Source organism: Pipistrellus kuhlii, unplaced genomic scaffold (assembly GCF_014108245.1).
Source record: "Pipistrellus kuhlii isolate mPipKuh1 unplaced genomic scaffold, mPipKuh1.p scaffold_m20_p_9, whole genome shotgun sequence".
NCBI classification, from domain to species: Eukaryota; Metazoa; Chordata; class Mammalia; order Chiroptera; family Vespertilionidae; genus Pipistrellus; species Pipistrellus kuhlii.
The window spans coordinates 33,653,501-33,677,471 of record NW_023425595.1 but is presented as its reverse complement, the minus strand read 5'-3'; the positions used below and the strand labels follow the sequence as shown (position 1 = coordinate 33,677,471).

The 23,971-nt window shown below is 41.2% G+C and overlaps 1 protein-coding gene and 1 long non-coding RNA gene across 10 annotated transcripts in view; one reads left to right on the top strand and one right to left on the bottom strand.

The window, feature by feature from the left end:
- The window catches only part of C2CD3 (C2 domain containing 3 centriole elongation regulator), a 109,454-nt gene that overhangs the window by 71,970 nt on the left and 13,513 nt on the right, over positions 1-23,971 (top strand). For 4 of the 9 annotated variants that reach the window (XM_036426802.2, XM_036426799.2, XM_045577604.1 and 1 more), the window contains 7 exons: positions 1,017-1,222; positions 4,645-4,778; positions 9,159-9,317; positions 13,136-13,353; positions 16,547-17,456; positions 20,476-20,478; positions 20,991-21,102. In XM_036426802.2, the coding sequence (XP_036282695.1) occupies positions 1,017-1,222; positions 4,645-4,778; positions 9,159-9,317; positions 13,136-13,353; positions 16,547-17,456; positions 20,476-20,478; positions 20,991-21,102 (1,742 nt within the window). Of the gene's footprint in view, positions 1-1,016; positions 1,223-4,644; positions 4,779-8,923; positions 8,994-9,158; positions 9,365-13,135; positions 13,354-16,176; positions 16,344-16,546; positions 17,457-20,475; positions 20,479-20,990; positions 21,103-23,971 lie in introns of those variants that run through there. The other 5 variants (XM_045577602.1, XM_036426807.2, XM_045577606.1 and 2 more) reach the window with 5 other exon arrangements.
- On the bottom strand, positions 9,059-23,427 carry LOC118712745. Its single transcript, XR_004986124.2, has 2 exons — positions 21,373-23,427; positions 9,059-9,330 (listed from the first exon to the last, which is right to left on the bottom strand). It is a non-coding gene; the product is annotated as an uncharacterized LOC118712745 (long non-coding RNA).

Below are 23,971 nucleotides of genomic sequence, written 5' to 3'. Positions count from 1 at the left end.
GTTTTCTAGGGGATTATTTGTCTTTCTTTTGTGATTTTTTAATTAAATATGTTATCAAAATTTTTTAAAATACAGATAAGTATAAGTGGGAAAATGCAAATAAATTCCTCAAAATTCCAGGGGTTATGGTCTTCCAAATGCTTTCTTTCAAGACCCAGTACCTTGAAGAAACTCACTAAGACACAATAACCTAGGGACAGGAACAAGTTTCTTATATTTAAGAGTGCTCTCCAGTTGTCTGTATCAAGAGGACACATTTCAACCCTGCCAGTTTTTCCCTGCCATACAAAAAGGGAATCTATAATAATAATAAAAGTATAATATGCTAATTAGATTAGGCATCCTTCCAGACGTCCTTCTGTTCTTCCGGATGAAGGCAGGTCTGCGAGGGAAGCCTGGGTCCCACGTGCCCACCAGCAGCCACAGAGAAGCCCGGGTCCCTAAGGAAACTGGTACTGGCATCCGGGGAAGGAAGGCCTACTTTTGCATGAATCCTCTAGTCTGTATGTTTAAAAGCCTAATGTGCTAAGTAGCTATGATACTCTAATCACCAGGAAGCAGATGCTCAAGGCACAGGCATGAAAACATGGAACAATCTGCTGAATCTCAGAGGGAAATGGGGGAGGAGAGGGCAGGAAGAGATTAACCAAAGATCTTATATGGATACTAGAGGCCTGGTGCATAGATTCTTGCACTAGTGGGGTCCCTTGACCTGGCCTCTCAGGATGGGCCAAAACTGGCTCTCCAACATCCCCCAAGGGATCACAGATTGCAAGAGGGTGCAGGCCAGGCCAAGGGACCCCACAGGTGCACAAAATGCACTGGGCCTCTAGTTAATCCATAATAGTGAAAGCAGGCTGTGGTTGTCTGTCTCATCCTCATTATCTGTCTTCTCTGTTGATTTTGGAACCACTAAAGCCCCCTGTCCCCTAAATCAGTTTCTCCGTGTGCAGCCTCTAATCTCAGTGGCAAGACATGCCTAGCCACGCTGCCCAGCTCTTCTCTTTCTCTCATAGATGAGGAGAGGGTGATTGGCTTTGCTTCGGTGGACCTCTCCCCACTTCTCTCTGGCTTCCAGTTTGTCTGTGGCTGGTACAACATCACAGACTTCAGTGGAGAGTGTCAGGGGCAGCTAAAAGTTGCTGTCTCCCCTTTGGAGAGTTTGATGCACTTCAAAGAAGAAAGGCAAGCAAGACGTGGGGTGGAGACCCCAGGATCACTGGTATGTATCCTACTTCACATTCTTAACCAGAAAGAGTTCTGCTGAGTAAAACCTACAAGAAAATTTTTAGATGTATTTAGTACTTTCCAGCTTATAGAACACACTCTATATTTGTGTTTTGTTATAACCTCGTGACCTTTTAGAGGTGATAAAAATGTTCTGGAACTATATATCTCAGTTTTTAAATAAAATAAGATTAATTGCAGTGTGGAATCTGAAGTGATATTGGTTGAACTTTTTTTAAACTCTTACATTAAAATCATTGGTCTATTGCCCACCTGGCATGGCTCAGTGGCTGAGCATCAACCTATGAACCAAGAGATTAGTTTGATTCCCAGTCAGAGCACATGCCTGGGTTGGGAGTTCTATCCCCAATGTGGGGCATGCAGGAGGCAGCTAGTCAATGATTCTCTCTCATCATTGATGTCTCTATGTCTCTCTCTCTCTCTCCCTTTCTCTCTGAAATCATTAAAAATATATATTTTTTAATCATTGGTCTACCTTTTTAAAAAGTTCAAAAGGAGAAACTGGGAAGAAGGGAATTATAATAGTATAGACAACTATAGAGTTTAACTATAAAGAAAATTAGAATTTTCCAAACTGCCCCAGATATGGGAGCTCTATCAACACAAAGGTTGTAGCATATTCATCTCTCTATCATGAGTGCGTGGTCCAGGATCTGACAGAGTGGGGATCACCAAATGAATGAATGAATGAATGAATGAATACATGCATGCATGAGAAAATGATGAGTTAAACAGTCTCTATATAATAAGGACTTTTCTTCACATCAACCCTGGTAGTTTTCAGATAAGAAATATAGCCACATTATCCTCACATGTAAATGTAAAACGATGTCTAGCCTGGAGTTCACAGACTAGCTGGAGGAACAAAATCATAAATATGTATAGATAAAGCAACTAAAAGGCAATCTACTAATCTGTAAAATTGGCATAATAGTATCTACCTCATAAGAGTATTGTGAAGTTTATTTTTTTTAAATAGTAATGAGCATTTATTTTTTTATTTTTTTTTCTTTATTTTTTTTTTTAATAAATCTTTATTTTTCAGATTATTACAAATGTGATCCTCTTTCCCCCCTCAATTGCTCCCCTTCACCAGGTTCCCACCCCACCCTCTGTCCTTTCCCCATCCCCCATTGTCCTCATCCATAGGTGCACAGTTTTTGTTCAGTCTCTTCCCGCACCCCACTCCCCTTTTCCTAGAATCGTCAATCCACTCCCCTTCCATATCTCTGATTCTATTATATTCACCAGTTAATATTGTTCATCAGATTTTTTAATTCCCTTGGTTTTTAGATTCACTTGTTGATAGCTATGTATTTGTTGATCATAATTTTTATCTTTATCTTCTTCCTCTTCCTAAATAACTCCCTTCAGCAATTCATATAATTCTGGTTTGGTGGTGATGAACTCTTTTAGCTTTTTTTTATTTGTGAAGCTCTTTATCTGTCCTTTGATTCTGAGTGATAGCTTTGCTGGGTAGATTATTTTTGGCTGTAGGTTCTTGCTATTCATCACCTTGAATATTTCTTGCCATTCCCGTCTGGCCTGCATGGTTTCTGTTGAGAAATCAGCTGACAATCTTATGGGTGCTCCTTTATAGGTCACTACCTGCTAGGCTCTTGCTGCTTTTAATATTCTCTCTTTGTCTTTTGCTCTTGGAATTTTAATTATGATATGTCTTGGTGTGGTCCTCCTTGGATTCCTTTTGTTTGGGCTTCTGCGGACTTCCTGGACTTGTAAGTCTATTTCTTTCCCCAGGTGGGGGAAGTTTTCTGTCACTATTTCTTCTAGTATTCTTTCAGTATCTTGCTCTCTCTCTTCTGGAATCCCCATAATTCTGATGTTGGTTCGCTTGAAATTGTCCCAGAGGTTTCTTACACTATCTTCAACTTTCTGGATTCTCTTATCTTCTCCCTTCTGCAGAGGAGTGTCCTCTGGCTCTTTTTGTTCTAAATCTTTGTCTTGATTCTTGCGATCTTCCAGTCTGTTTTTAGGACTTTGTATAATATTTTTTATTTCAGACAATGTTTTCTTCATTTCTTGTTCCCTTATTATTTCTAGTTGCTCCCTTTTCATATCCTCATAGGTCTCATTTATTTTATCGGCCTTTTTTAGGATATTGTTGAATAACCTTATAACTGTAGTTTTGAACGCAATGTCCAATCTTTTCTTTTCCTCCATCTCCTTCCTTTGTGTCCTTCTTCTTGTCTGCATTTTAGTTGTTTCCCTGATTTGATGGAATAGCTTTGTGTGCTAGGTGTTCTGGTAGAGCCCAGTAGCACAGCCTTCCCAGTTACCTGCAGTGGACAGTCTTGGTGTAGCCCTTTGTGGGCTGTGTGTGCAGTCTTGTTGTTAAGCTTTGCTTATTGTTGGTATCACTGGGAAGCATTGATCTCCAAGCCAATTGGCTGTAAGGATCAGCAGTGTCTCAGCTAGGAGGGTTTCCGTACTCTGCTTGAATAGGGCGAGGTCTCGGGGTGGTGCAGACAATCTTTGGTTCCCTGTCAGTCTCGCCTTAGAAAAGTCCTGTTCGTGGAGAGTTTTGGAAGATTGGTTGCAGGCGCGGGCACCTCTTTGGTAAAGGCGCAGACAAGCTTTGGATTCCGGCCAGTCTCTCCTTAGAGAAAGCCAGCCTCTGGGAGAGCTTCTGTGCTCAGCCACAGATAGGGCGGAGTCTTGGGTTGGTGCAGACAAACTTTGTTTTCCCTTCGGCTCCTCCCCAAGTCCCGCAATAATGGCCTCTGGCTTCACACACCTCCAAGGGATCTCTGCCCGCTGCCTGACAGTCTCACCTCTCCCTGACTGGGGCCATCTATCAGAGCAATAGGGTGATTCTGTTTTCCTCTCAAACAAGAAAGCCAGCCGCGTTAGCTGTTCGCCCTCTCCACGCACCAGGAGTAAGCCAGTAGCGAACTCAGCCCAGCCCGCCCTCTCTGCGTGCAGGGAGTAAGCCAGCAGCAATCTCTGTCCGGCCCTTCCTCTCCCAGCTCTGGGAGTAAGCCAGCGCCTTTTCGTGCACACAGTTCTCCATACCTTCACAGTTCCTGAGGTTCAGCGTGCCTTCTCTCTCCTTCCCAGATGGCAGAGCCTCCTCTCAGCTAGCCGTCTGGCGCTTCAGGGCAATGCCTCCCCTGTTTTTCAGTTCTAAATTCAAATTTGTTGTGGTAGGCTGCATTCGGGTGTCTACCCTATGCCGCCATCTTGGTTTCTTCCGGGTATTGTGAAGTTTAAATGAGAAAATGCATGTAAATTGCTTAGTATAGTGCTCAATACATAGAAAATACTAAGTAAATTATATTTATAAGTATATATTATATTTTACAAATTTGTTTATATTACTTTGTCCCAAAAGGATTTGTGATGTCAAGTATACCATTATTTTCATTACCTCTACAGATTCCAATATACCATCCCTTTTCCTTCCCTGTCTCTGATGTGTATGCTGCGCTCCCCGGCTGCATTGCTAGACAGATGCCAGAACAACTTGTTCACACCTCTTCCAAAGAGCTTGGTTTCTCCTCCCCTGGGAGGTGAGTGATTTCTTGATGATGGGATGAAATGAAGTCCAAGTGTAGTAGTGTTGGGGCTGGCTTGTCATTTCCTTTATTAAAAGAAGAAACTAAAGACAGGGAAAGAGCTTTGTTGACCTTCCGTTTCAATATCTGGGAACCTCAAGATCCTATGAAAACAATGTTTTTAAAATATAGGAACTAGAAATTTTACTGCTGTCAAAAGGATAGCTTCAGCCCAGCTGGTATGGCTCAGTGGTTGGGTGTTGACCTATGAGCCAGGGGGTCACGGTCAGGGCACAAGCCCAGGTTGCAGGCTTGGTTCCCAGTAGGGGGCATGCACAAGGCAATTCATCAGTGATTCTCATCATTGATGTTTTTATCGCTCCCTTTTCCTTCCTCTCTGAAATCAATAAAAATATTTTTTTTAAAATAAAAGGATAGCTTCAGGCAAGAGATATGTTTTTCTATTCTTCAAAGGCCTTTGACCTTGGTCTATAAAATTAGTTATCAGCTGTGTGAGAAAGAAATCATGATCTTTCTCCTTCCAAACCAATTTGCCAGGTTATTTTATAAAATGCACTTGGCTCATCCTTTTCACCCAAGCCAACTATGGCTATGCATGTGGATATCAGGCTAGATCATATTCCATCCTGTCAAAGGGCAGGGTCTAAGAATAAGATTGCTTCTCCCCACCCCCCATTCTCTTCCAGACCCTGGTGTCTTTGGTATCCTTCTGCCTCTACCAGTCTTTCCCATATCTATCTCTCTACCTCAGAGAGAAGGCAGGGGATCTTCCCCTACAGCAACCACTCCAACAGCAGCAGTTACGGAGTAGACCTTTTATTCCAAGAAAAATACTTACTTCAATACACCACTTAAAGGTCCACTACAATGCTATGTAGCTTTCTGCCTGCTCACTACATGAGGAGAGCCTCTGTGTTCTGCGTAAAGGGAACCCATGTATCTGTCAAATCCCAGGTTTACATCATTTCTGGTTTGGTTTTTTTTTTTTTTTTCTTTATTGAATTTATTGGAGTGACATTGGTTAATAAAATTATGTAGGTTTTAGATATACTAGTATCTATGATACACCATCTGTATATTGTATTGTACACTCACCAACCCAAATCAAGTCTTCTCTTATTATTTTATAGGTGTTATTTTGATCATAGCCATCCATGAGACATATGGGTAGGATAAGGGTACTATACAAGAACAGAAATATAGGTCAGTGATGAGGCCACTGTTTAGTAATTGTAAAAGCTGCAAGTTTAGTGTTTTGTTTTTTGTCCAAACAAAAATATTCTCTCTTCAGAGGGCTATATCAAAAAGACAAATTCTAGCTAGCCATCCACATTGTGGTATATTCATCCAATGAATAAATTCTTAAAAAGAAAAAAAAGTCAATGTTGGTTTACAACAAAATGAATTCATTTATATAAAATTCTAGAAAATACATTCTAGTCTATAGTGACAGAAAGCAAATCACTAATTGCCTAAAGACAAAGTAGTATGAATGGAGCTGAAAGGAAGGAGTATTTACTAAGCATAGACGGAAACTTTTAGGGGTAATGGACATATTTATTCCCTTGCTCTGGTAATAAATTCCTTAAATATACATGTATCTCAAAACTCATTATATTCTATATTTTAATTATGTGGTTTATTATATACTGGCTATACATTAGTAAAGCAGTGGTTCTCAAATATTTCCACTTCAAAACACTTTTATACTCTTAAAAATTATTGATGACCTCAAAGCAGTTTGTTTATATGTTATATCTATTTTTTACCATACTAGAAATTTAAACTGGGGAAATTTTAAAATATAATATGCAAAATCAATTGTATCTATATATCAGCAATGAGTAATCCAAAATGAAATTGAAAAAAACAAATTCATTTACAATAGCATCAAAGAAGATAAAATACCTAATAAATTTAACCAAAAGATTATAAAAATTATTCTCTGAAAACTACAAAACATTGTTAAAAGAAGTAACACCTTAATCAATAAAGAAATTAAAGTTTTAATAAATGAAAAAACATCCCATGTTCATGATTGGAAGACTAATATTGTAAAGATGGCTATACTGCCCAAACTGACCTACAAATTCAATAAACATTGTCACAATTCCTGCTGGATTCCTTATGGAAATGGGCAACCTAATACTAAAATTCACATGGAAATTCAAGAAACACAATAAACAAAACAGTCTTGAAAAAAAAAAAAAGTTCCTGATTTCAGAACTTACTACAAAGCTACAGTAAACAACACAGTGAGGTTACTGGCATAAGAATAGAAATAAAGACCAATGGAATAAAATTAGCAATTCAGAAATAAACCCAAGAATAACAAGATGTCAAAGAAACCAGGGTGGTTTAATTAAGGAAAAAATAGTCTTTTCGACAAATGGTGTTGAATAACTGAATATCCATTTGCAAAAAAATTGAAGTTGGACCCCTTCCTCACATCATATACAAAAATTAACTCCAAATGGGTCATATTTCTAATTATAAAAACTAAAACTCTCGCCGAAACCAGTTTGGCTCAGTGGTAGAGCGTCGGTCTGCGGACTGAAAGGTCCCGGGTTCGATTCCAATCAAGGGCATGTACCTTGGTTGCGGGCACATCCCCAGTAGGGTGTGTGCAAGAGGCAGCTGGTTGATGTTTCTTTCTCATCGATGTTTCTAGCTCTCTATCTCTCTCCCTTCCTCTCTGTAAAAAATCAATAAAAATATATTTAAAAAAAAACAAAAACTAAAACTCTTAGAAAAAACATAGGAGTAAATCTTTATGACCTTGAATTAGGCAATGATTCCTTAGATATGACACCAGAAGCGGAAGCAACAAAGGAAAAAATTAATTCATCAAAATTTTTAAATTTAGTGATATAAATGATACCATCAAGAAATTGAGAAGACAGCCCAGCCTACAGAATGGAATACTTAAAATTGTATATCTGATAATGGACTTATATCCAGAATATTAGGGTGGGCAATATTAGTAGGTTTATAATTGTTAGTACACAAAAAATAGTTAATAAAGCTATTGTAATAATTATAACCTGCATGTCCTTTTTCATACAAATAATTGTAACTCTACTTTTGCCCAACTCTATATATAAAGAATTTTTTTAAACTCAATAATAAAGGCAAATTATTCCATTAAATGTGGGCATGTTGTCCTGCCCAGTGTGGCTCAGTTGAGTGAGTACCATCCTTTGCACCAAAAGGTTACTGGTTCAATTCCTGATCAGGACACATACCCAGGTTGCAAGTTTGATCCACAGTCGGGCTGCATACAGGAGACGACCAATCGGTATTTCTCTCTCACATCAATGTTTCTTTCTCCCTCTCCCTCCTTCTCATTTAAAATCAATAAAATATTTTTTAATGGACACATTATCTGAATAGACATATCTCCAAAGAAGGTATACAAACAAAAACAGCCAATAAGCAGATGTAAAGATGCTTGGCATCATTAGCCAAGAGGGTAATGTAAATGAAATCATAGTGAAATACCACTGTACTCCCACAAGACAAATATTACAAGTGTTGGAGGGGGCAGATGCTCAACTCAGGAGCTGTGTGCAGGCTCCGGGCCAGCCAGTGGGGGTGCCAGCAGGGGTCCCTGATCACCCCAGCAGTCACCCCACAGATTGGCCCTGATCGCTGGCCAGGCCTAGGGACCCTACCCTTGCATGAATTTTGTGCATCTAGCCTCTCGTTTTTTAAATAATAACAAAAATAACGAGATTATTGCTGGAGTTAAGTTCTTGAATGTCCTACTAAGGAATTTGAAATTTTTTTGTTTGTTTTGTTTTTGTTTTTGTTTTTTTTAAAATATATTTTATTGATTTTTAACAGAGAAGAAGAGAAAGAGATAGAGAGCTAGAAGCGTCGATGAGAGAGAAACTACCAGGGATGTGCCACAACCAATGTACATGCCCTTATCCGGAATCGAACCTGGGACCTTTCAGTCCGCAGACCGATGCTCTTCCACTGAGACAAACTGGCTTCGGCTGAAATTTGTTTTATAGACAAAAAAGAGGGCAAAACTAGAAAGGAATGATGATGATTAAATAGGTTAGTTCATGTTGAATGCTTAGAGCATTGCTTGGCATGTAATAAGGACTCCATAAATATTCTCATTATTTCAGATCTGTGTTTTCAAAATTACTCAGGCTATAATGTGGAAAACTTATTCAAGAGGAATGGGTAACAAGGAAGGTAAGATTATTTAGGAGATTGTTGAAATACAAGAAGTTGATGAAGCCAGAACTGTGGTAGTGGGATGGATTTGCAATACCATTTCAGGAAGGTGATTTGTTTATTGTCACACGAGGAGTTTTCTCATTGGATGGAAATTTATTTGCCCCCATTTATTCCTGACAGAAGTGTTTCAAGAAGCCAGGCATCACGGCATGAAGAGCATGTGCAGAATATCCGCCGATTTCATGAATCCCTGCAGCAGGGAGAGGCAGTCTCGCCAAGTGAAGACAAACTGACCACACCGCCCTGGTCCTCACATACTTCCATTCTGACTTCTCTGAGGTGAGGCCCTCTGCTGAGAAAAGACAGGAAATTATAGTGGAGCACAAGTGGATGGGCAGTGGCAATTTGCAATACAGCTTTTCCATCAACTATCACCCCTCTGGAAGGTTTAATAGGGGCTTTCATGCACATTAGTGTCAAATTGGACCCTGTTGTCTCACAGGTTTCCTCATGTGAACCTGTCTCAGCTTGGATCTTTTATTCCTTCACGGGGCTCTATTAATGCACTGTAAATACAGGAACTTTAGATTATTCACCAAACTTATTGATAACTACCTTCATAGCTATACAACTTCTCATCTACTTTACAATTTACAAAACCTCGTTCTGTCCACCATCTTTATCCTCACAATCACTGAATCCTTCCAGACTAGCATCTGTCTTGTTAATGCTTCCCTCTTTCTTAATCAGCACCTGAGCCAGAGAAGCTCTGTGAGAATTGAAGGGCCATTGTACATCATCTGGATCAGCCCTGAATTATCTAATAAGTGTAGTGCAGAGAAAAGGACTTTAATTATTTTTAATCCTCATCCAAGGATATTTTTCCATTGATTTTTTAAAAATATATATTTTTATTGATTTCAGAGAGGAAGGGAGAGGGAGAGAGAGAGAGAGAGAAACATCAATGATGAGAGCAAGTCATTGCCTCCTGCAGGAACCCTACTGGGAATTGAGCCTGCAATCCATAATCAAACCCGAACCCTTCAGTCTGCAGGCCAACGCTCTATCCACTGAGCCAAACCAGCTAGGGCCACATTGATTTTTAGAGAGTAGGAGAGGAAAAGACAGAGAGAAATACCAATCTGAGAGAAACACATCAATTGGTTGCCTCCTGCATGAGCCTCAACCAGGGCCCAGGCCAGGGAGGAGCCTATAACCAAGGTACATACCCTTGACCAGAATTGAACCTGGGACCTTTCAGTCCTCCAGTCGACGCTCTAGCCACTAAGCCAAACAGATAGATTTTAGATTCTCATTTTAGATTCTCAGCTGGAGACAGGATATTATAGGGTTCCAGGTTTGATTATGGGTTGCAGGCTCAATCCCCAGTAGGGTGCTTGCAGGAGGCAATGACTTGCTCTCATCATTGATGTTTTTCTCTCCCTCTCTCTCTCTCCCTCTCCCTTCCTCTCTGAAATCAATAAAAATACATATATATTTTTTAAATCAATGGAGCCAAAACCGGTTTGGCTCAGTAGATAGAGCGTCGTTCTGCGGACTGAAAGGTCCCAGGTTCGATTCCGGTCAAGGGCATGTACATTGGTTGCGGGCACATCCCCTGTAGGGGGGGTGCAGGAGGCAGCTGGTCGATTCTCTCTCATCGATGTTTTTAGCTATATCCATCTCCCTTCCTCTCTGTGAAAAATCAATAAAATTAAAAAATTAAAAATTAAAATAATTTCAAATCTCTTTAAAAAAAAATCAATGGAAAAATATCCTTGGATGAGGATTTAAAATAAATAAAGTCCTTTTCTCTGCACTACACTTATTAGATAATTCAGGGCTGATCCAGATGATGTACAATGACCCTTCAATTCTCAGAGCTTCTCTGGCTCAGATGTTGACTAAACTAAGAAAGAGGGAAGCATTAACAGGATATTTAAGTAAAACCATCCATAGTATGACTATATTTATTAGGCCATTCACATACATATTTTAGAGCCCAGTAAGAGGAGAGAAAAAGAAACTCTCCTTCACCCTCAGGCAGTTTCTCTCAGCCTCAGCACTGTTGACATTTGGGTCAGATATTTTGCTGTGGGGCATATCCCATGATATTTAGCAGCATCCTTGGACTCTGTCCACTAGACACCAGTAGCACCCCTCTCCCAGTTGTGACAACCAAAAACCTCACTTTGCCAGATGTCTTCTTGGGATCAGAATCGCCAGGCTAAAATCCACTGTTCTAAAGCTTTGGTTCTCAAAATGTAATGTGTATCAGAATTGCATGAAAGGACATGTTAAAACAGAGATTGCTGGGACCCATCCATACAATTCCTGATTCAATCTGGCCTGGGAATTTGCATTTCTTAAGAGTTCTCAGGTGATACTAGTGCTACCAGGATAACTCTCTACCAAATAGAGAGGAATAGAGATAATCTTGCATTACTTCCTTGGGTTCACAAAGCCCTAAAACAGTATTTTCTTTGAGCAATCCTACAAGGCCTACAGACCAAGTATTAATAAACTTTTTTCACAGATGAGGAATTTGTAGGTTGATATTAGTAGGTTCTGCACCCAGAACCTCTGACAAGGCCAGTTGGGTTTGCATATTTTCTAAAGTTTTACCGTGTTTATATTTATTTGCATGTTCCTGCTACAGGTATTTGTCCATGTGGCATACACCCAGATATAGACACCTAAGTAAATCTACTGTGATTTAGAAGAGTCATGGCTTCTAGTGGCAGAATAAGGATCAGCTTTGTCCCCTCGTTTAGCTTGGATTTGACTCCGGGCTGTTCCTAACAAAAGGATAGAAAGACTTTTGGTTTACTTCACAAGTATTTAGTATCTATGCTGTGTCAGTTGCATCAGGCACATTGAGTATACTAGAGAAATGGAGAAGTTTGAGATATTATCTTCTATTACCAGATGCTCATGGCCTAGTTAGGGAAACTAACACATAATGAGAAAACTAAAGGAAAATCTAAGACAGCAAGTTAGTGGAGATGCCAAGAGTGAAGGAGTTTAAGGGAGAGGTGGATCAATAATTGGGGATGATGGACTTTGAAAGGTAGAAATGTGAGCACCTTAACAGTTGAAAGGAATACGGACAAAGAAAGGGGAGTAGCTTGAACTCAGATCCCAGCATTCAGAGCTGTGAGACAGGAATGATCCCTGTCGGGGCAGGGCCCATCTATTATCATGGAAAAAGCACAAGACTTGGAGTCCCAGATTCTGAGTAGCTGCATACCACTTACCCTGGACAAATCACTTAAATTCTCTGGTCCCCACATTTCTCATTTGTAAAACAGTAATTACTGATCTCATCTGATTGGCTGAGAATTAAACAAGGTAATGTATTTGAAAGCATAAAATACAATACTAAATCCTATGCAAATGAAGGTAGTAGTGGTTGGGGAACAACCACTGGAGAATGATAAGAATAAAAATGGCCTGCTTTTCCATGCTGATAGCACTCTTGCAAACATGGTGAACATTCTAAAACCCACCAGACTTTCTGTAAGAAGTGTGGCAAGCATCACTTATTAAAATAGTGTTATCAGTCATTTTTTATATCCATTTAATGTTGATTAATTTTTTCCAACCAGTATGCTGAGTGTAGTAGGTATAAAAGAATCAGCACAGAGCTTATACTTCTTCAGAGGAAATCAGTGTGAAACAAGCAAGTGATGGGATTGAAGAGTATAGAGCTGTGGAGCACAGAGGGCCCTTAAGCCAGTTTAGAGGATGGTCAGGGAAGGCTTGCTAGGCCTTGAAGGATCAGGAATGGTTATGAGCAAAGGTCAGCGTTATCCCAGAGGAAGGCCTTTTTCTGTCAGAGATAGAGGGCATGAGGACCAGAATGATGATCAAGAGTGTTTCCTACCAGGAGTTCGGATTTTTGCTGTACATCAGAAGAATAATTGCATGAGCCATACAGAAGCGGGAGAAAGTTGTCCCTAGTAGTGGGATTGTAATCAGAGAAGTGAAGGATGAGTTGTTGGTAAATTGGAGAGAAAGAGCGCCCTCGTATTAATAGACCAAATGAAAGGTATTAAGGTCCTAACTCAAGCAGTAGAATGTCAGGAGAACATAAAAGATGTTTATAATTTCAGTGGAAGACCCTTTTGTCCTCTTCTCCCCTTCTTTTTTTACAGGAGGAATCTGAGTGAGCTAGATCAAATTCAGAGGTACTTCAGCCAGAAGCTCACCAAACCTGTACTTCCCCTCAGTCCTCAGACTCAGACTGTCACGCAGTGCCAACAAAGCCATGGGGACCATTGTGGGCCGGAAGCCAGCAGCCTAGATCCTGAGAGCCAGTGCATCCTCGAGAAATCCAATAACCTGGTGTTGCAAGTCAGCTCCTTAATCACGGGTATGGCTCAGGCCCCTCTTGTTGATAAGCCATTATCACTGGGTGGCTATTCAAAAAGCAGTTGAATGTCTGTCCTCAGACAAGCTCCTATGATCAACAGAGACTAGCAGCTTTCATCATCTTATTTATCATCTTCCTTTTGAAAGGAGAGGCATAATAGCATGGCACAAGAACGTATGCAATGGAAAGAGCATTGGACTGAGAGGCAGGAGACCTGGGTGGAGTCCTCAGTGGGTTTTTAGCATGGACCTTACTGTTTGACTCTGAGCATACCCTTTCCCTTCTTAAGGTTTCCCCAACCAAAAAGAAGGGAGGGTGGCAGTTGGATTAGATGAGTTCTTCCGTAGCATTTCTTGAACTTGTGCCACTCTGTTTTCCTAAAAAATCAACTGCATACATATTTAAAAGTCTAATTCTAAATATAAAAAGAGCCCAGAAGTCAACATTTTTAGCAAGCACCCCAGACTCTTTTGGAAATTAGTAATCTACCCTTTGAAAATCCCTTGAAGTGGTAGTTCTCACTTTGGCTACATATTGGAGTTACCAAGGGAGCTTTTAAAAATCCAGATGCCCAGCCTGGCAGCATGGCTCAGTGATTGAGAGTTGACCTACAAACCAGGAGATGATGGTTCGATTCCTCTTCAGGGCACATGCCTAGGTTGTGGGCTCACTCCCCAGTAGGGGGTGTGTAGGAGGAAGCCGATCAGTAATTCTCATCATTAATGTTCCTCTCTCTCTTCCTCTCTGAAATCAATGAAAATATATATATTTTTAAAATCCAGATGCCCAAACTGCACCATGTCAGTTGTATCAGTTTCTCTGAGAGTGAAATCCTACTGAATCAGAATCCAGGGTTAAGTCCTAGAAACAGGCATGCTGTGAGGATTACTGAGAAATCATTTAGATCAGCACCTGAATTCAACTCACTTGGTGTCATTTTTGCTCAAGGAAAATATGTAAATTGTACACACGGATAGATAACTTTCATTTTCCTTCTTCAAAGGGAAGAAAAAAAAACACCAGAAATCTTATTCCTACTTTGTTTTTCTAGATATCTAACCTGTTGATAGCCAGGACCCCAGAGGTGTACTGTGTATTTGATCTCCTCTTGCTTGGAAATAATATTCTGTCAGCTATTTAATTAGCACTAAACATGCTAGGCACTATTGTTTTACTAGGAAGGTACAGTGGTAGACAAGACAGGCATTGTCTCTGCTTTCATTAGTGTATATGCTATAGTCAATCGAAGAAACTGCCCCCAAAAAGAGAGCTAAGAGGAAAACAGAGGAAGGCTCATTGGGGGTAGAGGTGAGAGCAAATAGGGAATCTCTTTAAAGGGCTATATTAAAAGAGGAGAAAGAGAAGAACTGAAGGATTGAAGCTGGAGGGCCTTGAAGGCAAGCTTGAGTGTTTAATCTTCCTCCTGGAAGAAAATGACGAATTTTAAGCAAGGGGATGACAGGATAAGAATTAATATTGGCAAGGAAAGGATGAGTTGAAAGAGATGATTGGATCAGAGAAGCCTCCATCATATCAATACACTTTTAATAAAGTAATTAGACAAGTAGATATGAATGAAACTTGAGAGGGAGTTACTGAATGGTTGTTTCGTTTTTGCCACATCTGTGTGCCAGGTCCTTTGCTCTGAAGGTGCAATATGAATCAGATAGATATGGTCTCTGCCTTTGAAAAACTCACAATCTGATAGGAGAAATATGTAGACAGACAATTACACAATAGCATGTTCTTATGTTTTCATGTAGAAAAAAATCTATGTAGCTATCCCTTCTAGCTGGTGCATCTGGGAGGGCTTCCTGGAGGAGATGCAGTAGAGTGGGGCCTTAAAGGATGGTTTTTAAAAAGCAGAAAAACTGCTCTCAGACAGAAGGGTAGTTCAGGCCAAAGGGCCAGGAGCAAATAATGTGCTTCTATCCCTGTTTCTATTTGCAACAGGCATGTTCCATTTTCATACATCTCCTCCCCTTTGAGACCTGAAAATTGTTGCTGTATTAAGCCTAGCCAGAACCTTCTGCAGGCTGCATACTCCATTAGGGGCAGTGAGGGAGATGTGATACTATTCTTGGGAGTCAAATTTGCCTCCCAGTTTCTTTCTCTCAAATAATCATGTAAACATGACATTTACTATACCTGTTTATTAATTTATTTCCTACCACTTCATCTTTAAAACAATTTGAGGTGACTAGTAGCTTCCATTTATTAAGTATCTATATATGTGCCACACAGTGTGTGCCCATTTATCTCATCTGTTCTTTTATCAAAATCTTGTGAAAAGGGTGGCGTTAATCATACTTTAAAGATAAACAGGCTCGCCGAAGCCAGTTTGGCTCAGTGGTAGAGCGTCGGTCTGCAGACTGAAGGGTCCCGGGTTCGATTCCGGTCAAGGGCATGTACGTTGGTTGCGGGCACATCCCCAGTAGGGGGTGTGCAGGTGGCAACTGGTTGATGTTTCTCTCTCAGCGGCGTTTCTAGCTCTCTATTTCTCTCCCTTCCTCTCTGTAGAAAATAAATAAAATATATTTAAAAATAAAAAATAAAAAATAAATAAAGATAAACAGGCTCAGAAAAAAGAGTTTGCTGTTGACCACAAAGTTGGTAGGGATTTGAGCTGAAGACTGACCAGCTCCAAAGCCTCTGCTCTTTCCAACACACCATGCTGCCTCCATTTTCTCTGTAAACCTCCCCTATCTTATCATTTGGGTGATAGATATTTCCTTGCTTTCATTTTCCAAGTAAAATAGATAGTTCAAATAGTTGTCATCAAATAGATAAATAAGTGGATTCTCATTTTGGTTTTTAATATAGGTAATTACTGAAGTAAAAGGAAGCATGAACATGGACTCTCAGCTCCCAAGAATTCCTGAGCAGGAGCAGATAGTCTCTGAAAGCGTTTCTACAGATGTAACCACAACCATAAATAGATTAGATTTTGGTCTTCTGATATTAGAATAAAGTGCTAGAAATTATACTGCCTCAAATATAGTTTCACTTACTTTTGGGTGGATTAACTATCTTTAAGATTTGTTCAAAGCTTGATTGCAAGAATACTTCTTTTTCCTTTTGTTCTTTTTTTTTTTTTTTCAAAAATAATTCTGAAGCTAGAGGCTAATAATGTGGGGAAGTTGAGTGTCTGTGACCCTACCTTGTAGTAAGAATGATATCTGTTGCTGTTCAGATCTGCAGACTATCACCAGGAATTCTCAAGCATCTTTGAGTTCTCACCAAGCCAGGAGTAGAAGCAGAGAAGTTACCACTCTCCCAGATGCTCAGAACACAGGAGCCATGCAAGAACAAAGCACAGTTCCAGACCTGCCCTTGGCAAGAGCTCCAGATGAGGGTGCAGACTCCTCTCCACCGCATACTCCAGAAGAGTCTTTGAGTGGAAGAGTAATGCTCCATGAGTCCCTTGGACACACAATACCCATTACAAGGATGCAGAGCAATGAGGACACTGAGGCAGGCCCAGCCTTCAGTGATGAAGACTATGAAGAAAACATCATTGAGCCCAGGACACTCAATGAGATCACCACCATAACAGACAAAACTAGCCCTTGGTCCAGTTTTTTGTCAGACTCAAGTGAGAGCATTAGCCTTCATCCTGATGAGGTGCAGAGGGTAGGCCCCTCTTGTCCCTCTCCCGAGCCCTGCCTTAGAGAGGAGCTCAGGGTCAGAAGTAGCTTTCTGTCCAGTCCAGAAAGAACTGTCAACTCCCACCTGCCTAGGCAGGGTTCTGCTAGCCAAAGTCTTGTTCCTTGTGAGCGTAAGAGCCCTAAGACCTGTGGTGGAGAGCCTGCCTCAGCAGACCCTCAGCTCATCCCAGGTGTGACACTCTCAAGAGCCCTAAAGAACAACACTTGCTCACCAAGGGTAGATCAGGACCAGGAGCCTAAGCCAAAGGCCCTGGCTAAGGATGAAGCTGCCTCCAGTGAGCTAAGTGACTCTGCTGATAGCTTGGATAAATTCCCTCTACACCTAGCCTCCCGGAACAAAAGGGAAAAGCATAAGGGGCTACCCATCAACTGCCCTGACATCAGGCAGAAGCAGGCAGCATCTGGATCAGAGGCTTCCACAAAGCAGAATCTCCTGTATCCTTTGAAGTTTTCCACAAGTAGCCAAATGTAGGCATTTTGGATGCTGGTGCTTAGGCCAGCCTAGTGGGCATGAACAGCGGATGCCACCTTCATGGGATTCATTAGGGGGCCTGGGAAGACCCTTCAGAAGTCTCACCTGCACTGACAAGGTGCTCCAATTCTCCCCTTAACACCAGCCCTCTGAAGTGCAGGCTTTTAACTGGGTTTAGGTGTTGGGAGCACATTTATTAGCCTCCCCTGGCCTAATTATTGTATTGGGTATTTTACTGCTGGTCTAGGAATGAGATCCTTTAATCTCAGTTGAAATAGAAGTGGAGGGTGCAATCGGGATAGAAGAGTACTACCACTGACAGCATTTACTTTGTGCCAGGCATTTGACAAACATTTTTTACTCAATCATCTCAAGTCTTTAAGGTAGGTATTATCATTTCTATTTTGCATGTAAGAAAACTGAGGCTCAGAGTTATAATGATTTGCCTAATGTTTTTTAAAGGCAAGTGATGGAGCCAAGAGGAGGGGAAGTAGGCATAGTTGAAATGGCAGTGTTGATGGGGAGAAGGGTCACCTTCTTTCTCTTTTAAAATGCAGTTGTCACATTATGGAGAAAGGAAATCACTTAGGACCATCAACACCCCTCACATGTGCAGCCTAACCAGTTGGCTTTAATGACTGGAAGCTGAGTACTGACAGCCAACTCTCTGGTGGGGTTCTTTCCTGGACTCCCTCACTGCTGCCTTTACAGTGCTCAGAATTTATGATCAATGGAGGAGCATCACAGGTCCTAATTCAGACCTTGCCTAACTATTCTTTCAAAAAAACAAGTATTGCCAGACCCTGTTCTGTGTACTGGGAACAGAGATTTTAATCAGACTTTACCTCAAGAAATTCCCATTATGACGTAATGACAATAACAGTAAACAGACCATGACAGTTAGTGTTCTAAGTGCTGTGATGGTACATGGGGAACAAGAGGGGGAAGCTGCCATAACTGCTTTTGTGTCAGACTCAAGTGAGATCATTAGCCTTCATCCTGATGAGGTGCAGAGGGCAGGCCCCTCTTGTAAGAGACATTGGAGCTGGACCTCAAAGATGAATGGACATTCTGTCGACAGAGATGAGAAAGTGGATTGTGTGTGCAGGGGCATAGCCAAGTGAAAGCGCCTGGCTTCTGGGCAGCAGCAGTTCACTGTGCTTAGAGCCCACATGTAAACACATGGTGAGAGGTGAGGTAGAGCTGGATCTTCAAGGCCCTTGTATGCCTGGCTAAGTTGCTATCCTGCAAGCAATTTAAACTTCAGTTTCCTTATCTTTAAAATGGAAATAATAGACCTTTTCCTGAGGTGCTTGTAAAAATTAAAATAATGATATAAACTACCAAGTACAGTGCCTGGTACATAAATAGTGTTTAGTAAATGTTAACTGGCAAGCAAGAGTATGATATGGTCAAATTTACATACCTCACCCAGTTCCCTGTAAAGAGAGGATTAGATCAGAGGAGACCAGAAGAAAGTTTGACCAAAAGCATAGACTGCTTTATTTGTCTTAATATGTTTTTTCTTTTTATTTCAGAGGGAGGAAGGGAGTGGGGGAGAGAAACATCAATGATGTTGAAAAGGAGAGGGATAGATTTGAGAGGATTAGTTAGATAGGAAGGACAAAGGGTGACAAAGAGGAAAACATCAAGTGTAATAAATATCTATGACTTAGATAGTTCTATCACAAGTTACTAAATAATGGTGTCATTTATGGATAGGGAACCACACAGAGATAAACGGTTTCTAGGAAAGACAGATTTCCGTTTTGGACCTGTGCCTATAAGACATTTAATTAGTCCTGGAGTTCAGGATGAGATCAGCTATAAAGGTAGGTTGTGGAAATAGATTAGCAAAGCAGGGAGAACATGGAATGGTAGAACCACACAAGACAGTCCTGATGTGAAGGGTGGGCAGAACAGATACGCACAGAGAAGAGCTGGTCAGGGGTGGAGCAGCAGGAGAGAGATGGTATGGGAGCAGAGTTTCAAGAATTAGTGATCAACACTGACACTTGACAGGCCCAGTAGATAGACTGATCTGTATTCACTGGCTGTAGCATTAAGGACAGTGCAAAATGGAGAATGCAAAACGGTTTTCAGTGGGTGAGGGAACCAGTGGTAAGGGCAGTGAGAAAAAGCAACTTTTTCCCATTAACCAGGGAGAAAAGAATAGCCAGCATTGAATGCTGCTCAGCATTTTGCATGTATAAACTCTTAATTCTCAAAAAAAACAAAAGGTACTATTAGTATATCCATTTTACTGGTGAAGAAACACGCATTAAAATGAACTTTCCTGAAGTTAATCATCTAGTAATTGACAGAAATTACTGTAGGAGCAGGACCCTTAGGCAGGAGGTGATGGGAGAAGAGGGGAACTTCGGTGTTTCACACTCCTGAGACCTCACAGCAAAGCGTTCCTCCCCCACAGCTTCAGCTGACTGTCCAGCAGAGTCACCAGCAGTCAGAGCGGCAAGAGCATAAGCCCTTCTCACCAGGGCCTCTGAAGAAGAGTCAGGGACTTGAACCGAAGCAGGAAATGCTGCATTTCATTCATTTGGTGGATATTTATTGAACACTTACTGTGTTCCAGGTACTATATGCCAGGTGACAGGAATGTGGCTATGAAAGAGATCATCTATGCCCTCTTGGAGTTCAAAGTCCAGCATGGAAAAACAATGATAAACCAATTTGAATTAGAATCATACTTAGCTTATTGAGCAAAAACAAAAAATTAAACTTCAAAATGGCCCCATCCCTCCCCTCCCAACTGAATAAGTGCTTTGAACAAATATTCCCATCACAGTTCTGCATATCTGCAGGGTATACAAAGGAGAAGTACAAGATCCAGTATCTGCCTTCAAGGGCTTACATCCAGACTGGACAGATCAGCTGTGCCCACTTAGGCAGAACCCTCATTTCTGTGTATAAGCAGAAAAGAACCAGGGGGACCCTCCTTTTTTACTAGGCATCTTCCTCCAGTCTGTAAGACACTGTCTCTTGGAGCCACCTTGTCCCACTAATTTCTAACAGCTCGGTTTGGCCAGCAGGCCCTCAACAAGCATCATTAACTCTTGTTGCCTACCAGTCTCATACGCGCTCTAGGGAAGCAGTGAGGTCACTGATGGAAACTATGCCATCTTTGCCTTGGAGAAGTTTGGGGGGATTTTGCGAAAAACACATTGAGATTCATATCACACTAAATCAAGCGTTATCCTGTTTTGCAAACTCTGCTCTAGAATGAGGAGTCACTGTGGGCTAAGATCAGGAGAAAACTTCCCAGAGGGGGTGGGATTTAAATGGCCCATAAAGAAAGCATAGACTATGGTTTGTTAGGAGTGGGAGGGCCTTCCAGGCAGAGGGAACCATGAGCAGAGGATTCATGGGCTTGGGGGCGGAGGTAGGAGGGGGTGAAAGGAAAATTGAGACCAGTGACTTTGCTGGTCTGGCAGGTGGGAGGATTTCTAGGTGTGTGTGTCCCTTAACTACCGTGATAGCCCAGAGCCCATTGTGGTGCCCAATTTTTTTTTGCCTCCCAAGCAGTTGGAGGCCTCCCTGCGGATGCTCTCATTCTCTACAGCTTTGCCACCACCAGCCACCACAGATCAGGTAAGAGAACTTTTTCTCCTGTAGAGTCGTCATTTCGTCCATGAAAGTATACACAATGCAGAGCTACCCTGGGCCACCTTCCCAAAAAGGCAGTTGGCAGGGGTCACTCTCCACGCTTCTACTGAACATATTCTGTGGGCCCCACATTGGGCAAGGAGCTCAGGAAAATTGAAGAGCAAAAAGTGTTAAGGGCAGGACATCATCAGCTGAGATGGTGTAGAAGAAACAGTGCAGAAGCATAAAAGCAGGACTCCGCTAAGAAATGCATACCTGTTGCCCTGGGAGCTCCAGCGAAGCCACGGGGTGTGTGTGCAGAGGGAGCTTCCTACAGGAGGTGCAACCTTAGGAGACCCAACTGAGTAAGGCCTGGATGAAGAGAATACTAGTGGCATGCCTATTTGTTTATGGAACACCGCATAGCTATTCACCACTCAGCTGAGTTAGGTGGTTGGAACATTGGTACAATCCCAGCTCTTGTCTTTTCCACCTTGGCACAGCACCTGACCTTCCTTGAGGGTGGCAATAAAAATAACTTCTAATCATTCAGTATATATTTATTATCAAGCATTGTGCTGGTGCTGAGCATACAATAGTAAATAAGACAACTTCCCAGTCTTCATGGAGCACAAAGAGTAAACACAAAATATTTACAGATTGTGATGAGTACAGGGTGCTCTGATTAAAAACAGGGTCTCTGAAGAGTCCGTATTTCAGCTGAAAGATGATCAATGTGGTGCCTGCCTGGTACCAGGCACAGTTCCAAGCACTTTATATTAACTGGCATTCTTCAGCAACATAAGGAGGAACATAATTTCCCCCCCCTTCTTTAAGGTAAGGAAATTGAGGTACACAGAGGTTAAGTAACTTGCCTCACACAGGTAGTAAGTGGAACAGCCTGAACTGGAAACCAGTCAGTTTGATTTCAAAAACTGTGTTCCTAACTACTTACTGTACAATATGGAGGAGGAGCTATGTAAGCAGCTTGGAGAGCGTATACCAGGCAGAGAACACAACAAATGCAAAGGCCCTCAGGCTGAAAGAGCACAGCGAGATCTGGGAACTGACTCAGAGCTGGTGGCACTGAAATGTAGACACTGACATAAGAGGTCGAAGGGCCAGATCATAAAGGACATGTAAATCGTGGAAAGGACTTCTGATTTAATCTAAAGGCAAGGCTATCCATCTAAGTGTATTAAACAGAAGAGTATGAGTTAATTCAATTATAAAGGACTCATCCAAGGTGCTGAGTGGAGAATGGGTTGTCTTTCAGATTTGGCAGCGTGATGGTCATTGGTGACCTTGAAAGAGTAATTGCAGTGATGTGGAGAAAGGTGCCGTGAAGTACAACTGCGTGCCGGGTACTATTCTCAATCATGGGGTAAACTAAGCACAAAGCACCTGCCTTGTGAACTTAAAAAAAAACCAAGATAATTTCAGAGAATAATACATGCACTATGGGCAAAATATATTAGCTTTATTATATATTTATTAGCAAATTTATTAGCAAAATACATTAGCTTTATAACTAACCCCTATTTAATACTATGCATTAAACATTATTCTAAGTATTTTACATATATAAACTCTTAACAATGGTCCAATGAGGGTGGGTACTGTTATTCCCATTTTAAAAATGAGAAAATTGAGGCTCGGAGCTTCCCATGCCAACTTATAAGGTATTATTTCTGTTTTATAGAGTCGCATAAAGATTCAGTCACTTGCTCAGAGTCGCTCAACTAGTAAGTCACAGGAATCTGGCTATGAAATAATAAATATATGCCTCCAAACTCTGCTTTTCATTACACCACTTTAAAATCGTGACACTTGTCTTATGGTATATTTTTCTAGTCAAATTGCCTTCTTTTAAGTAGACTTCATGTTGCAATTAATATTTAAATATTTTTATGCTTTTCCAGAGCCTACTTTGATGACAGATGGGGTCAGTGCAGAAATATCCTAAGAGCATGAGGGTATAGTTCTAAAGAGAAACTTTTAGATATCTGGTCCTTTTTCTGGTTTTCCTTCTCTCCCTCTCCCTCAACTTCCCCAGCACCATTTTCAGGACATCTCAATGATTTGGTACATAGATCAACCTAAGTTCCCACACACCTCAGTTTTTATCAGATTTGTACATCCTCTCTCTCGGGGAACAGTCCCAGGAACTCTGAATTTTGGGGGCCTTTGTTCCTAGTCCAGTTGTGGTCACCAGCCCTCTCTTTCCTCTCTGCATCTTCCTTGCATGTCCTGTACATACCCATCAGCATTCACTTGAGGGTCATGGGACTACGTCTAAGCAACAAGCACAAGCTTGTGAGCAAAACATCCAGGAAGCTAAGTTTCCAAGTCTCAGGTTCCTTATAAATAACACCAGGCTAATAAAGTTCTTCCCTGATTGCAAGAATTACCCTGGAGGAAAGGAACAGACACTGTTTGTTTCCTTTCCCTCTCCCCCTATCAGCCAAGTGGGTGAAGTGTAAGTCATGCCCCTTAGAGGAAGGGAGGTCTGTGAGCCACTTAAGCTGTTATGCCTCACCTTCCAAACAGAACTTATGTTCCTGCCCTTGTGTTTTCGCCTTCATAATGTGCCAACTCCCAAGGGGACATACTGTCTTTGATCTATTAAACATAAGATAAAAATATGGGAGAGGGAGAAAGAATTTTCACTTCAGTTAAAGAACAAGTCGTGTTGTTGTTTTTGTTGTTGTTGTTGTTGTTACCCAAGGATATTTATCCCATTGATTTTTCAGAGAGAATGGAAGGGAAGGAGAGAGAGAGAAACATCGATGTGAGAGAGATACTTGACTGGTTGCCTCCTGCGTGCACCCCTACTGGGGCCAGGTATTGAACCTGAAACCTATCAGAATCAAAT